This window comes from Lissotriton vulgaris, chromosome 5, assembly GCF_964263255.1.
Source record: "Lissotriton vulgaris chromosome 5, aLisVul1.2, whole genome shotgun sequence".
NCBI classification, from domain to species: domain Eukaryota; kingdom Metazoa; phylum Chordata; class Amphibia; order Caudata; family Salamandridae; genus Lissotriton; species Lissotriton vulgaris.
This window is the reverse complement of record NC_141693.1, coordinates 1599334785-1599352308: the sequence shown is the minus strand read 5'-3', so window position 1 is coordinate 1599352308 and position 17524 is coordinate 1599334785. Positions and strand designations below refer to the sequence as shown.

At 44.5% G+C, this 17524-nt stretch overlaps 1 protein-coding gene across 2 annotated transcripts in view; it reads left to right on the top strand.

The window, feature by feature from the left end:
• The window catches only part of NEDD8 (NEDD8 ubiquitin like modifier), a 145117-nt gene that overhangs the window by 107158 nt on the left and 20435 nt on the right, over positions 1-17524 (top strand). For both annotated transcript variants that reach the window (XM_086923737.1, XM_086923736.1), the window contains exon 2: positions 14299-14346. In XM_086923737.1, the coding sequence (XP_086779863.1) occupies positions 14299-14346 (48 nt within the window). The remainder of the gene's footprint in view (positions 1-14298; positions 14347-17524) is intronic.

The following is a 17524-nucleotide window of genomic DNA, read 5'->3' as shown; positions in this document are numbered from 1 at the left end:
GTAAAAACAAAATAACCCATCTTTTAATTGATTTAATAGACTAAACCTTGCGTCCATGTATAATAAAAATGAAGCCCACAAATACATGTGTATATATAGAACACAAAACCCCTGACATGCCTCTTATTTCACTAATGGTATTGTCATCAGAGTGGGGGAAGACATGTTTCTCAGGTCATATTTAAAAACTCAATAAATATATATTACTAAAGCATGATGTGATGTGCACTGTCATTTACAAACAGACTTTTTCTATTGAAACGGCCACACAGTTTCCCTCTGACATGCAGTTTTATGGATAAAGATAAAAAGCATGCAAGTGATAATGTGTGGAAATCGGACTTAAGCAAATATTTATTATTTGCACATCACCAGGAAAAGGTTTCTGATTTATTTTGATCCTATTAAAATCTTTGTTTCCATCTCACTTAAGAAGTACAAAAAAGAGCTACATGGAAAAGCATACGGACTTTCACTTCGGGGGCCCGTTGCGGGCCCCCTGAGTGAAGGGGGCTGGGGGGTGCACATGGAGGGTACCTATGGTACCCCCCTGCATTTGCGTGCACAAAGCGGCAGGCACTGCGCAGTGCCTGCTGCTTTGTGCATGCAAATGCGATGCATGCATTTTTAACCTTGCAGCTGGTGCAGCTTGAAGATAGAGGATGTGACCGCCACCCTGGCGGTCACATCCTAATCTACTCGGAGGGAACGCCGCAGCCCCCCTCAGGGGTCGCGGACGGACTCAAGAACCTAATGACCCCCATAGTTAGGGTTTTCCCGCATTTGCCACATAATACATCATCTGCAGCATAATTTGCGGATTAAAAAATGTATCAGTGGAAGGCCCTTTCTAAAGGTAGCCTGGTCACCTTTCTGTTGCTTATTGCTATATGTGGGTGTTGTTGTGGTACTTCTGAGGGGAAATAAAGGCCAGGACAATGTTAACAAGTGTAAAAATTGCAAAATAGTGCAGTAATGCTATCACAAAATATGCAGCATAATTCGCCTTTGCTTGCTGCAGAATTGCCAACCATGCTGCATAATTTGGCCTTCTCCTGCTGCATAATTCCAATGGCCCTATAGTGCTATTAGGTCCCAGACTGTAGCAGAAAGCACTGTGAATATGTAAGTCATTATTTTAAAACAGTATTTACATACTCTAAGCTAGGCTGCTTCAAAATGATGCAGTGATTGAGATAAAAGAAGTTCTTACAAAATATACTTTTTAGTAATAAGTAATCAAACTGTATCTAATGCAGACATTTTTGTAAGTTTCTCCACTATTCCAGATCCCAGCTGACAACTCCTTTACATTACATCTTAAAAAGAATAGATCTTTGCCACCATAAAGCTTTAAGAAGATCCACTGGAATTATTCAGCAGAAGAGGACAAAATTATGTGGCAGGTTTGACTAAATTATGCGTCAAGAAAAGGTAAATTATGTGGCACAATGCGCCACATTGTGTGGTTAGCATTACCTCATTATTTTGTCTTTTTAACTCACTGTAACGCTGTCAGGGGAAATATTTCACCTCATTAGTACCAGTTTAACACCGAAATACAGCAGAAAGCAACTACAAGATTACCAGTCAATCTTTGCAAAGGGCTTTCCACTGCTCCGGAACATGTAGCAAATGCACTAAACTGATAATTATGTGGAAAAAAGCTGCTGCTGCAGAAACTCATAATTCCAGTGGCCCTGGCTTTAAGTGACTCACTCAATTAATGGCTGGTAAGAAGGCCGGTTTCTTTTTTAACTTTCTGCACTACCGCCACACACTTCGTTTCAGGCACAGGCATCTCAAAGTCAGTATTAACCATTCAGGGGAAGTTTTTTTGTGAAAGCCCAGTCCATAGGGTGGCAGATAGAAGGCCACCAGGGTTGCATTCAGATGCAGAGCCCTAATCCTCTCGATCCTTGGGGCCTTACAGAAATGGTCAAAGAGAAGGCCCAGAATAAAGAGCACTGTATGCAAACTCATTTTTATGTTTACAAATGGCCAGAGACCGCTTCTTCAGAGAGATACCCAAAGAAGGTGACAATATAATTGTTTTTTTTTTTTTTTTAAAGGGTCATTCATTAGTGAAGCTAGTACTGCTGCCATGGTTGTAAGTGACCACTGCTGGTTATCATAAAGGAGCAGATGCAGCAGGACTGGGGGCCAGGAATTTGGGGGGGCCACTGCATCACAAGTATGAATGTCTACCTTTAAAAAAAGGGGCTTCAGAGCCTATTGTTCTTTCAAGCATTAGGACAGAGGTGATGATCCATCATGGTGGGGACGAGGTAAAAGAGGCAGAGGAGATAGCCTGCTACTCAGGACTGCAGTTATCATTAGTGCAGCAGGTATTGTTGCATTGAGGTCAAAGAGTATGAGGGGCTCACAACACCCCAATTATGGGGAGTAGTTTATTTGGAATATCTGTTTTTTTTTTTAGCATTTGCTGTTTATAAGTCTCATATTTGGTGCGGTTCATAAGCTATAGAAAAAGTATTCCTGAAATCATCTCATAAGCCCCGCTCCCTGCACGCAGCCATGTCCCTCCCACTCCCCCAATCCTTCCCATAAAGTTTTGGAGGGGGGCCTGACCGCGAAATATTTTGCTTAGGGGGGGCTCAGAGTAAAAAAGTTTGAAGACCTCTGCCCTATACCCATACTTACCTTATCCAAACATTAAAAAAAACATGCTTTTACCTTTCATGCATTTACAATGAATTTTGTTGTAAATGTATGCGTGGTAAAAGCATATAAAATGTAATGCCATGCGTTATAATGGCATTGCGGAGTCATGGTACTTTTGTAATGAAAGTATGCGGAGTGATGGTATGCGGAAAGAAGGTTGCCGAATAATGGGTGTTTACTCTCCCCCGGTAAGTACATTGGTGGCACGGCGGCCCACATCTCCAGCAACATACTCATATTTTTTCACCACCCATTTGAAAAATGCACAGGTCTCTCTCATTGATGACCAGCACCGACATACACTTTTAGACACACCTCCCGCCACAAGTTCTAGAATTGCGAACTTTAGAGCTGGGGAGCTACGTTCGAATCTCGGCATCAGCTCAACATCCTGTGATTCCAGGCAAATCGCTTTGTCTCCCCGTGCCTACCACAAATGAATGTGTTCTTCTGTAATGTAAATTGTGCTCATGCCATGTTGTCGAGTTTGCGCTATATAATATTGCAAGGAAAAATAAAGTAGGGACACTCGAGTTCACACACTACTGAAAGCGCACTCTTAAGTGCATCAGCAGTGCACTGTGAATCGGAGCGTTTCACAGGCCTGTCTCAGATAAGAAATGCTATCTAAACGAAATCCTACAAAACAATATACTACTGGCCGGCAGCAATTCATACCCGGACAACGTCTGGACGGGCTGCTAGTTCAATGATAAAATGTCAGTCTCCGTGATATTCATAGCACTTTTCATTGTAGAATTTGAATTACTCCGATAATCTCTCGTCAACAAACCCAATGCATTTTGGGAATAGCAGACCCTTCATCAGAGGTAACTACAATCGAAACAAGAAACATCATATTATGAACCGAAAGTGAGAACCCGTCACCTTACACCAAGGTTATCCATGTATACCAAGTGAACCTGCTTACCACATGTTGGTGAAGACTTCCTTGTATCGTATAATGTCAAATAAGTGCGCGCCCTGTGTCTAACCCTCTACAAAAGATGTATTCATTAAGACTCCCTGTTTTCCATTTTTACTGATAAATACAGACAGAAAATAATTTATTTTCCTGTCTTTTTATTTTTAAATGTGGATAAAAAAAGAAATTGGATTGCTTTTTGAGTGATTCTCAATATTGTCTACCACGACTGAGTCCAATAGCTGCGTGGATTGACAGGTAAGGGGGTTAAAAAAGAAAGGCATTTTAAGAGAAAGTCTTAAACAGTAGGTAAGTGTATTGAGTTATCTTCTGTTGGCATTCATATCATTGAAACTTGGCAGGTATTCAAGCATGAGTACATAATTATCAGATAAATGTGGAAATATACTAGTACCAACTTCATTTTTTCATAAACCCCAAAATAAATATAGATAAATGCAAGTAAATTTAGCAAAAAAAATGTATATGGATAAATACAGATAAAAAAATCCCAAAAAAAGAACATAAACCCGGGAAACTGAGACTTAAATAAAAACTCTGCATTTTACAGTCCCTGTTGAAACACATGCCAACTGTCACCTTTCGTGCAAAAGTATTGCAACGACCAAGTGAAATAGCGTTCATGCAGCTTCAATAACAGCGTGCTGACATGCCTATGCAATCCTCAACTTGACCATGCACAACACGTCAACCGGACATTACCTCACAAATGAAGAGATGGTCATGCATCTTACGAGACAGCGTGCACATGAGCTCACCTTGCTATGCGGAGTATAGAAAACTGTTTAAAGCAACTACCAACTGGAAGTGAAATCGTCAGCGTGTAGCATCTGTTAGAAGCTGGATGTGGAATTATCCCTGGTGTAAACAAAGCAATCCTCACTGATTAGACTCACTGGTTCATTATTAATAAATATCACAAAAACTAAATAATATTGTGCGATAGCCAGTCACCTACCTGCTTCTCTAAATGTCAGGCTCAACAGCCTGAGCTTGCGATACTTTGCAAGTCCTTCTCATTCTGTGAATGAGATGCCATGCAGGAATGCTGATTCTAGACCGCAATATATGGAGTTATTAAAGGAACGCACCACATCATGATTTGAACAGAACAACCCGCTGATTTTACACACCGCATTTGAAAGGTGACAGCATACGGCCATATTGAGCCCAAGACTCTATTTACAAGATCAACAATTGTTTTGATTGATCTGTTTATCAAAGCATCCTTGTTCTTCATGTGAATGTTGTGTCCTGAAGATGGTCTTATAGATGTACAACATAAAAGACTAAACGTCGACGCGTCAACCCATTTTGTAGAAGTAATTTTGTTTGTAGGAAATCTATTTCCTATCTATAAGCAAGGTTCCACTAAGGTAATTATTTGAAATGGGTCATAGTACATTGGTGACGGGGACAAATTGCATTATGTGAGTTTGGATTTCTGTCACCTTTGCACATGAGAAAAGCTTGCACCCTTAAATTTTGTACTTCTGATTATGGTAAACATATTTATAGAGCGCACATACACCAAACTGTTTCTTGGCGCTAAATATAGACATAGCCTGCTGCTTACAGGTCATTCGTACGTCTGTGAAAACAACCATGTTTTTAAAAGTCTCCTAAAAAGAGGGTAGCTTGTAGATGATCTGATTTTAGGAGGAAGATAATTCTAAAAGTGGGGGGCTAAGACTGCGAATGTAGAACCACCTGGTCTTGTCTGTTTGAAGGTAGGGATAACCAGGAGGTTCAGATGGGATGACCGTAGATTGCGGACTGGGCTATACCTCTGGGTATGGGTAGAAACAAATTCTGGCAGGTGCCATGAAGGGATTTGAAGATGCTTCATCTGATTTTAAATGACACAGCGTTGTATAACTGGGAGCCAATGTAGCTTCCTCATTAAAGAAGTAACATCTTGCCTTCTCGGCTGATGATAGATCAGTATAGCTGCCTGCTTTTGCACCAACTGTAATATTTTAGTTAAAATACATTGGTAGACCAAAATAGAGTGAATTAGCATAGTCTATGTGGGAGATCACCAGGGATAGAACCACCTGGATAAGAGCTTCCATAGTGAAAAATCAGGACAATTAGCAGATCTTCTGGGGTTGGAAAAAGCAGGCAGAGGCTACCATTCCAATCTGGGACTTCAGGGAGAGGTCGCTATTGATTGTAACACCTAGACTCTTGTTGCATATCATCTGCGTAATTAAAAGTGCACACTTTTCTTTCTCCTAAAGACTGCCTTTGCGGCAGGAGATACAGATTAAACCGGTGCGAGAACAGGGAAGATCCCTGCGGCATGCCACAGATCAAATTGATATTAGGAGCTGTGAATTGGGAGTGGCATACCGATGTGAGAGTCCATTCCAAGAAGGACGTATGCTATCTAAGGGCGGACACCTGAATTTCTGCGTCCTTGACATGATCCACCAAAATCTCATGGCTGACTGTATCAAAAGCCGAAGAAAAAACAAAGAGCACCAAGGCTTGAGTGGTGCCCTTATCTGCTTATTTCGTCTAAGACAGTCAAAATTACCACCTCAGTAGAATGGGAGGGTCGTAAACCTGCTTGGTGAGTTTCAAAGACTTGAGACTTTAATGAAGGAGCAGAGACAGTTCGCAACATAGGCTTCCAACGAGTTAGCTAAAAAGGGAGGCAGCGCGCTGCGGTGATAATTCAACGGGACCAGTCTGTTTGCACCAGTTTTCTAAATAAGAGAGATTATTGCTGCTTCTTTAAAGGCTCTGGGGACAAAATCCAGATATAAAGAATCATTCAGGAGAGAAAGAGCAGGGTCAGGGCATACAGAGAACGCTTCCCTCCAGCTGTCAGCAGGATATCCAGACTTAACCTGAGTCAGCAAATTCAGAAAGGCTTTTCTGCAAATTACAGGGAATTGATACAGAGAACGAAGGGTTTCTGAAGGCCGCCAACGCAGCATCAGAGTATACTGGCTTTAATAGTCGTGCTTTTGTCAATAAAAAAACATTCAGCAAGTAACAGAGTGGGAGCTAATTTTGCTGTACATGTCTGGATTAGATAGCTCATTAACAATCGCAAATATTTCTTTCGATTTTATTTGTAGATTTCAAGATCTTGTTGGAAAAATATTTGGCTTTAGATTGTAAACTGGATTTTTTGTGTTTAAGTTTAGATTGGTAGAAATCTTTTTTTGTCTGGAGAGTAATTCTGTCTCCAGATACGCTCGGTACGGCGCAGGGCTAGATTTTGAAGTTTTGGGTCTTCTGAAAACCATCTCTGGACATCATGCCGCTTGGCTGTTTTGATTTTTATAAGGGGGGGCCTGGATATTACTAGCTGCTGTTAGCCATATTTGATATTTTCTGCACTTTGGTCAACAGACATGTGATTCGCTGGTGACCACAGTACCCACTAGTTACAAAAGGCGTTAATGTTTGTAATTCCATTTATCAACTTTAAAAATCGAATACACCCAGCTCCTATTCGTATGATGCTGTGCAAGATGAAGAGGTAGACCGTTTCTGTGCTGTGTTTGGGATGATAGCCTAACTTGAAGTTCAAGAGATCATTGCTGGAAATGAGTGATTTTACTGAAGTTGAAAAAGTGTGAAACTGGTGGATTTTGTTCCCCATCCCCCTCCCCTTTAAGGCAAACAGTCTGAGCAGATTTTGGCGAAGGCAGCACTGCTAATGTCTTCTAGCAAGAAATTGGCGAGGCAATCTTGTTGCCTTTGGATTTTATTCATTTTCCTGGAACAAAGGTTTACTGAAATTTACGATTTGAAATGTATGTAGGTTTTTTGAAGGTTGACCATTTTATTGTGGTTCTCTGTATTATGCTTGAATGCGTATTCATTTGGGAGTCCCTTTTTGGATGATACGGTGCGTGAAGTACGCATTGGCTTGGCTTGAGTCTTCATGAATCTGTTTTATGAAGTAGATTCCTTAGGTGAAGAGAATTATTTGTGTTTTTTTTTGTGTTTTAGTACTGTTAAGGGTGCTGTGGTTCGGGGGTTTCTCAATAGCTTCCCCTTTTCTGTCACAGCTCTTCTAGTGGTATTGACTTTGCTTGTGTATCGAGGGGTCTGAGCGTTTGTCTCAGAAGGATGTTTTTTGGGTGAGATGCTAGTTAGTCAATCTTCAGGGTGATTCTTATATGGTATGGTTGTTTTTTGTAAAGATTTTTTAGTGGTCTTCCAAGGATATTCCCTAGTTTCATTTGGTCTGTTTTGTATAGACTTAAGGAAGTGACACACAATTTTGCATGCTAATTCATTCAGTCAAGGCTCTTATTCCGGGTGCATGAATATTGTGGAGGAAAAGTAGTAATATCTAAGGGTATTTCATTTTGTCAGTACAGGAATCGGCTCAGCAGGGAACGTGGTAGGAAGGGATGAATGTTGAGTGATCCAGCAGGATACTTGGAGTTGTGTAAGAGGGGGATAGGTAGTGCTGTGGTGGCTCGCATGCTCGTGATTCTTGGGCTGTAACATGCGATCTTAAGTGAACACATCTGCACACTTGCATAATAACTTGATCATTAGCTGTGACTTACCTTTTTAGGTTTCGCCTGGGGGCCAGAGCACTAGCGCTCTGCCCAGGAGAAATCTTATGTTTCCTACAGTTTGTGCTTAGTTCCGCCTCTGTCTTTCATTGGCTAGCTCCATAAATGGAGGCTAGCCATTGGAAGAGAGAGGCGTCCGTCATTAACCGAGGCGACTCGTGGGCGTTCCTGGGATGTTTTTCTCATCCGGCCCCTTTTAGGACGTCAGTGCGGCGGTGGGCGGGATTTATTTTTGTGTTAGTCGAGGTTTCTTTTCGTCATTCCGCGGCCGACCGCCGCCGGAGGAAGTCCAGGTGAGTGCTTTCCGTGTGTTCCCGCACCCCCCTCCCGCTGTCCGTCTTCCCGTTCCTGCCCCCCCACCCGCTGTTCGTGTCCCCGTTCCCCTCCCGCTGTCCGTGTGCCTGCCCGCCCCCTCCCGCTGTCCGTGTGCCTCCTGCTGTCCGTGTGCCTGCCCGCCCCCCTCCCTCTGTCCGTGTGCCTGCCCGCCCCCCTCCCGCTGTCCGTGTGCCTGCTATGCTTACAAGAATTTTTTTTTATTGGTATCATGCATTTGTTTGATTTCGTCTCTGCATTTCGTGATTTGTTTCGGATCGTCATGTAGCTGCCGTAACACCATTGTTTACATTTCATTACAATTATTTGCTATAGTTCCGGAGCTGAGCGAGCAGTGATAGATCACTAATTTTATTTTAAAACTTATTAGTATAATCTAATAATGGGGTTTGGTCACCTAATCCAAGCAACTACTCAACATTATCAGACAGCCAGACTGCAATGGCGAGTGCTCTTTAACTCCGGTATGGACAATACGATAGTCCTACCCCTATCTCCATAGCATCCAACACACTGGCAACTATTTGAACATACGCCAGACTATGCATTCTTTTGGAATTACAGACCGAAATTCACTGCGTTTGCAAGATAAGATGGCTATGCACCGTCACTTTTGCATTCTTTTGACAGCACTTGAAGGTACTTGTATTTGCTTAGGCCTGACCCCAGGACAGCTTTAATTCTCTCTCTTCACCTCCAGTCACACAGTACCCACCACCAAAGAGCTCTCATCTCTTCAGCAACCAGAACTCACATCCCAAGAATGCTGAGACTGAAAAGTCCATTTGTAAGGCACACTTTGCCTTAACCAGTCTCAAGTCACTGATGCTGCGCCCTTCGGTCAGCCTTTCAGCAACTACGCTTTAGATGTTTCATTAAATGGTCCATTAAGGAAGTGTAGAATGGTTGCCTGCGCACTCCTGTATGTGGTACTAAGTTTTGTAAGTGTAACAGTAGTTTAAATAGGTTAGTGTGCTATTTGGGAAAGGCAGCCAGCCTACTTGAACAGAACAACTTCTAGTGGAATCCCCACTAGTATACCAAATGCACAACTGATATAAAGTATATCACAGTAAACAGTACTTGATTTGAGTCATTTGTAATCAATTAAGAAACAACCAATTTATGGAATATGTTCTGTATTTTCATTTAATATTCAAAAAGTCAATCATTTGAGAACTGCGAGCTTGTGTATTGTAAAACCCAATCTATATAACCATGCTTGTTATACAAATTTTAGAAAAAAACAAAACCGTCAATCATTCATGTACATTGTTTTAAACAATATGACAACTCAACAAAGGCCCAATGCATTTAGGAACCCGGTGGTGCCAGGGGATAACACCCGAAGACCTCTGAGTTCTCCCTGTTCCGGACCACAGAAACCAAGAGTCTTCTAGATAAAGTCAGAGATCGAGTTTTATTGGCTGCAACCAAGTAACAAGCGTCCTAGAATTACAACAGCACGGGTCGTAAGTTCTCAGGAGACTGTTCGTTTTTACAGAACCAGCCTTCTCCTTATATACGGAAATAACAGCTGCAGGCAAGAATTCTTGAGTTTACAATACGGTCATAGACCTATTTTCACAATAGAGCAAAAACGCACAGTCATGTTGGCCAACCCATATTTTAGGTGTCCAGTTGGTGATAGATGACCCAGCCCAGCCCGGAATTACAATCAGATATCGATAAAACCCCAATAAAACAGGGCACCTCCTCGTCGTAAAACTGGCCATAAATGCATCCTTCTCAACACCCGATCGGTCCACAGACACGCCATTGACCTATGGAATCTACTAGACACCATCTCTCCAGACGTCGCCTTCCTAACAGAAACATGGATGAACGCTTCCTCCGCCCCAGACATCGCCATTGCCATCCCTGAAGATTATAAGATCACACGCAAGGACCGTACCGGCCACACAGGAGGAGGAATCGCTATCGTCCATAAAAAATCAATCCGCATCTCAACCAGTTCTGACGTCCATCTCGCCAACTCTGAACACTTTCACTTCCAGATCCACATCGACCCCAAGACCACACTCAGAGGCACCCTCCTCTACAGACCACCAGGACCCCGCGCAAAATTCAGTGAAGACATCACGGACTTAATCACTCCACACGCGCTCCCCTCCAAAGATTACATCCTTCTGGGAGACCTCAACTTTCACCTTGAAAAGAACAACGACCGCAACACCACCACCCTCTTGGACAACCTCGCCAACCTCGGACTTAAACAACTGGTCACTTCCCCCACCCACATCGCAGGTCACACTCGACCCCATCTTCACCTCCAGCAATCATGTCTCCTTCAGCCATACTACGGATCTCCTCTGGACTGACCACAGCTGCGTTCACTTCACCTACAACAAGCCGAAACCCATCAACCAACTCTGCAAAGAAACTAGAACAAAATCGCCATCGACCAGATCTCCTCATTGCTCCTTCTAAACACCCCAGCCCACTCTTCTAACCCAGACCAAGCCGCCGCCAACTTCACCCTATGGTTATCCAACACCGCCGACACCTTAGCACCACTGAAAAAACGTCAAAGCAAACCTGGCAGCAAGAAGGCCTCATGGTTCAACGATGATCTTAAGAAGTCCAAGAAACTCTGCCGCTCCCTTGAAAAGGCCTGGAAAAAAGACCCAACCACCAGCACCAAGGACGCCTTCAAAAACGCCACCCGCATACACCACCAACTAATCCGAAAGGCCAAGAAAACAGCATTCAAGGATCGACTAGACAACAACGCCCACAACAGCAAGGAACTTTTCAACATCGTCAAGGAATTTACCAATCCCTCGGCCAACTCCAACGACATCACCCCCTCTCAAGCCCTCTGCGACTCCCTAGCCTCATTCTTCCACAACAAAATTGCAGACATCCACAACAGCTTCGACAACCAACCCGGAGACCAACCCACCCAACCATATGATGAACATTCTCCCCCCTTGAACACCCTTAACGACTGGAACCCAATCTCCACTGAGGACACCATCCGCCTGATGAACTCCATCCACTCAGGATCCCCCACAGACCCATGTCCTCACCACATCTTCAACAAAGCAGACTCCGTCATAGCACCGCACCTCCGAGACGTCATCAACTGCTCCTTCAACTCCGCCACCTTCCCGGAAAGCTGGAAACACGCTGAACTCACCGCCCTTCTGAAAAAACCCACAGCGGACCCCACCAAACTCAAAAATTACCGCCCCATATCACTCCTTCCTTTCCCGGCCAAAGTCATCGAGAAAGCTGTCAACAACCAGCTCGCCGCTTTCCTCGAAGCCAACAAATCCCTCGACTCCTCACAATCTGGCTTCCGAGCAAAACACAGCACTGAGACCGCCCTCATCGCAGCAACAGACGACATTCGAACTCTACTGGACAATGGAGACACAGTCGCCCTCATCCTCCTCGACCTCTCCGCAGCCTTCGACACAGTCTGCCACAGCACCCTTTTACAACGCCTCAGAAACATCGGAATACAAGGAAAAGCACTTGAATGGATCACCTCGTTCCTCACCGGAAGAACCCAGAGAGTCCGCCTTCCACCATTCAAGTCCGAGGCCTCTGAAGTCATCTGTGGCGTACCACAAGGATCCTCACTCAGTCCCACCCTCTTCAACGTATACATGAGCCCCCTCGCGGCCATCGCACGCCAACACAACCTCAACATCATCTCTTACGCGGATGACACTCAACTGATCCTTTCTCTCACCAATGACCCCAACACCGCCAAAACTAACCTACACAAAGGAATGAAACAAGTTGCCGAATGGATGAAACACAGCCGTCTGAAACTGAACTCAGACAAAACAGAAGTCCTCATCTTAGGTACATCCCCCTCTGCATGGGACGACTCTTGGTGGCCGGAAGCCCTTGGAAAAGCACCCATCCCGACAGACCACGCACGGAACCTAGGCGTTATCCTGGATTCTTCACTTTCAATGAACAGACAAGTCAGCGCCGTATCCTCATCCTGCTTCAACATTCTTCGCATGCTCAAAAAAACATTTCGCTGGATCCCCACCGAAACCAGAAAAACAGTCACCCATGCTCTGGTCACGAGCCGACTGGACTACGGAAACACCCTCTACGCAGGTACCACCGCTAAACTCCAGAAGAAACTCCAACGAATCCAAAACGCCTCAGCCAGGATCATATTAGACATCCCGCGTAACGAACACATCTCTGATCACCTGAAAGACCTCCACTGGCTACCCGTCAATAAGAGCATCACTTTTCGACTGCTAACCCACGCACACAAATCACTCTACGACATCGGACCAGAATGCCTCAACTCACGACTGTCCTTCTACACCCCCTCCCGCCAACTACGTTTTTCCAGCCAAGCCCTCGCCACTGTACCTCGCATCAACAAGACAACCATGGGAGGCAGATCCTTCTCATACCTGGCTGCTAAAACATGGAACTCACTCCCCACTTACCTTCACCTTACCCAGAACCACCTAGCATTCAGAAAGCAACTTAAAACGTGGATATTTGACCAGTAATCCTCTTCCCCTCCCTAAGCGCCTTGAGACCCTCCGGGTATGTAGTGCGCTATATAAATTCCTTGACTTGACTTGACTTGACAAGGAGCATGGACAGGTGTAAGTGTGTAGAAAACATGGTCTGTATGTAGTGAATGGTTTATGGCATGTTATGCATTGATGCTATCTTATTCGGCCACTGGGCGAGGAGCTGCCTAAACAGGTTTTGGGCTGGGGGCAGCGGAGTCAGTTTGGCCAGGTCATGGGGAAGTCAGCTAAGGTGTCCTTTCAGATCAAGCTCGGCCTTAATCGATTGACTTATATGAGGGCAAGCCATAAGATGGATGCTGTCCACAAAATGGAGTCCGAGGGTTCGGAACGGAAACCATGATTTAAGGGTGTTGGCATTGCTCAATCACGACGCAAATGCATAGGGATAATGTCCTAATCATTACCGGTCTGCTGATACCAAATTCGTCATGGTACGATGATATTTTGTGACACGAGTGTTGGACCTCGGTAACGTAATCACAGCAGTGTCCAGAATCTCAGAACCACAGAGTGCAGAGTGACTAGGGAGTGCAGAGTGACTAGGGAGTGCAGAGTGACTAGGGAGTGCAGAGTGACTAGGGAGTGCAGAGTGACTAGGGAGTGCAGAGTGACTAGGGAGTGCAGAGTGACTAGGGAGTGCAGAGTGACTAGGGAGTGCAGAGTGACTAGGGAGTGCAGAGTGACTAGGGAGTGCAGAGTGACTAGGGGGTGCAAGGAAGTGACTAGGGGGTGCAAGGAAGTGACTAGGGGGTGCAAGGAAGTGACTAGGGGGTGCAAGGAAGTGACTAGGGGGTGCAAGGAAATGACTAGAGAGTGCAAGGAAATGACTAGAGAGTGCAAGGAAATGACTAGAGAGTGCAAGGAAATGACTAGAGAGTGCTAGGAAATGACTAGAGAGTGCTAGGGAGTGCACAATGCTAAGAGGTGCGGAGTGACTAGGGAAGCTAGGGAGTGCAAGGGAGTGCACAGTGCTAAGAGGTGCGGAGTGACTAGGGAAGCTAGGGAGTGCAAGGGAGTGCACAGTGCTAAGAGGTGCGGAGTGACTAGGGAAGCTAGGGAGTGCAAGGGAGTGCAGAGATTAAGCTAATAACAATGTAAGTGACAATGCCATTTATTTATCTGTTTTCAAAACCAATACATAAATAAACATTTTGTCATTAACAATGCCAATAGCTCAAACTTTTCCAAAGGCGAAACCCATTGCATTGAAAATGCTTGTTTGTTGTTGCAGACGCTGACCGGGAAAGAGATTGAGATTGACATTGAACCCACAGACAAGGTAAGCACCTGTCCTTCAAAAGTCTGTGTGCCCATGATACTTTAACTACAGTGATGTTTCTGTGGGAAAGTAGCTGCCCAATACCCTCTTGACTTTACCTGTGCAATTGCTACATTATTACAAACAAAAGCACTCAATGTCCAGCCAATCACATGCCATGTCAAGTCAGATTTTTTTGTTCAACTGTTTGACAACTCTAAACAGCAGCATGAGTGTTACATTCCAATCCAAGCCTGTGTGTGCAGCTAGTGCGTGTACTGTATTTGTATTATGCAGCTCTTTGTCCTTGGGGGGGCTAGCTCTACACAATTCTGTCAGTGGATAGTGGCCATTCGGCAACTTATTTGAATAGTTGGCTCTGTAGAGCAGTATCCTTAAGCTATAACAACAATACTGCTTGAGTGGTGGGTCTGTAATTCTCTTTCCTTGTGTTTTGAACTCAAGGAACAATATGTTCCTTCAAAGTTATTAAGTTTGTGTAAATAACATAACCTGTATTTGTAAAGCTCATGTTCATACTTTGGAGGAGGTGGAGAAGTGTGGCTCACTGGTTAGAGGAGGCAGACCTGGAAGCAGAGTTCAGCCCGGGACCAGGGTTCAATTCCCGGCTCGGTGGGGTCTTGAGTCTTAAAATGTCCATGGACTCGACAATTCTCGCTCCGGTGCCTACTCGATTCACGGGTTCACACTCTGCGACTCTGGGCAATAGCTTGCTTAATCTCCACAACGGCCCCTCGCGGCGGGATGCCTGGCTTTCACCTTGCGGATACCCTGCCAGGGTTATCTCACAGGGGAATACCAGGACGGGTTCCCTAAGCAAGCGCTTAGCGACCGGTTGGTGATTTGCGCTATATAAATACCTGCACATTTACATTTACATACTTTGGCACTGAATAGCAGATGTTTATCATGTCCCAACAAAATAGTACACGTGTTAGACTTGCCTTTTTCAGCGGGTTCATCCCCAGACTTTTTGCCCTCCAGTTTTTGACCTTGTATTTTTTGTTTTTAGGACTCTGTCCACTTTACGACTGCTATTCAGTGCTAAAGTGGATATGCTCTCCGTGTAAATTGTGTTTATGGCTTGGTGATTCCATGATTGGCATATTTGATTTACTACAAAGTCCCTAGTACAGTGCACTGTGTGTGCCGAAGCCTGTAAATCAACTGCTGCTAGATGGCAACTGTCACGACAACGGCAATTCAGTCCCTATTTTATCAACAGATTTCTATTGTGAGGAGACCTTAATTGTTGGCACCTGTCTACGACCCATCATCCACGAAGAAACCATCAGCAAAAACACCGTCGACGGCACCGTCGACGAAGGAAAGTCCTTCATTAATGGAGGATATCTCAGACCATGACAGTTATCAAGACTTTTCTACACCCGCCTTTGCAAGACTATAGTAAAGTATCACCTTAACTACCATTTCACCTTTTGGAATGTTATATTGATGAGTATGATGACTGCCTATATTGGGTAGCTTACAGTCCATCCGAGCTACATGTAAAATGCCAGGATGAAGAGGAAGATTACCATGAGGCACTTTATCAGAAGTAATATATGGCTCCACGTCATACCTATCAATTTAATCCCCGACCGGAACTGCGCCACAGAGAGATGGCTCTTCTACTGCCGTCACTGATTCAGGATCTGCAAGCCATATTAGCAGATTACCAACAAAGATTCCCTCCTCAACAAATTCCACCAGAAAACCCGGTTCCGCAAGTGGAGGTACCAACAACAGTACCAGAGCCTCCAGTAACTAGTACACTGGCTAATGCAACTAGTCCAGTTCCAGATAACCCTGAAGATCAGAACACTTCGTCTTTGGAAGAGGAAGTGGAAAAAGGTGAATTACCTCATCTGGATCCTTGAGATAACTATTTAATCCCGACCCCATTCACTCCTCCCCACGTACCTTCAGATTCTCCCCCAGAGGACATTGGGGGTTTCACAATTTAAAGCAGAGGGCAGCCAATAGGTCCTACTTACCTATCACTGTGAAACAAACATAATTTTTTCTGTATGATTTTAAAGAGGACACAAGAAAGGTTATATGTTCGATTCCTATTATCCACTATAAATGGCAGGAGGGTGTAAAGATGATGAAGATGCCTGCATCCATACCAGCGGTACTGCCTCATTTAGAGACAAAATATAGAGCTCCGGAAGACAGGCCTTCTTGCCTTGTTGGACATGCAAGGCCAGATTCGGTCATCTGTCAGGCCGTACTGAGACGTTCGAAGAATCCGGCGAAACCAATTACTACTCCTCCAGACAGAGGGACGTCGGATGGACCTTATGGGAACGAAATTTTCGTCAATGGCAACTGCAACAGTTCGAGCAGCAAATGCTTTAGTCATTATCGGCCGCTATGACCGACAAATGTGGTCCAATATGGCAGGACTGATAGACCTTATCCCGGAGGAAAACCGACAGGACGCCCGAAAGATCTTATTGGAGGGTGAACAGGATGCCTCTGAAACAATTGATTGTGCCCTAGACATAGCAAACACAAGTTTTAGGTACTTGGCGGGAGCGACAGTACTTAAACGCCAGGGGTGGCTGAAAGCTACTACCTTAAGACCTACGGTTCAGGTTAAGATTCTGGACATGGAGTATGATGGACAGTCGCTTTTTGGAAAACATTCAGATGAGGCTCTTTTGGCGATAAAGAATGATACGGATTCCGCAAAGTCATTGCAATATAGTAAAGTGCTTTTTAGAGACGCCAGAGGGTGAGGACTCACCACCTAGAAAGGTGTATATCAAAGAACTCCACAATATCCGTCTCAATATTGCCTATCTTACAATCCGCCATCGTATCGCCAATCATCAACAGCTGGTTTCTCTCTCCAGGGAGGCCACAAGCAAACACTGCAACAGGGCCGTGACTCTGGCAGAAAGCAATGAGTAAGTCAGGGTACCAGTCAAATTTCCCTCCCTGCCCGTGGGTGCAAAAATTTCTGCTTATGCACTGCGGTGGCAAGAGATAACATCAGACCGCTGGGTGTTGGACCTTGTCACTAAGGGTCACACCCTACAATTTATTAAAAAACTCCCTATTACTCCGCCCAGGGGTTCCCCTTCCCCTCGTCTTCAGTGATTTCGAAAAGAAGTCTTGATAATGCTCTTCAAGTAAGCTATAGAAGTAGTACCATCCACTCAGAGGA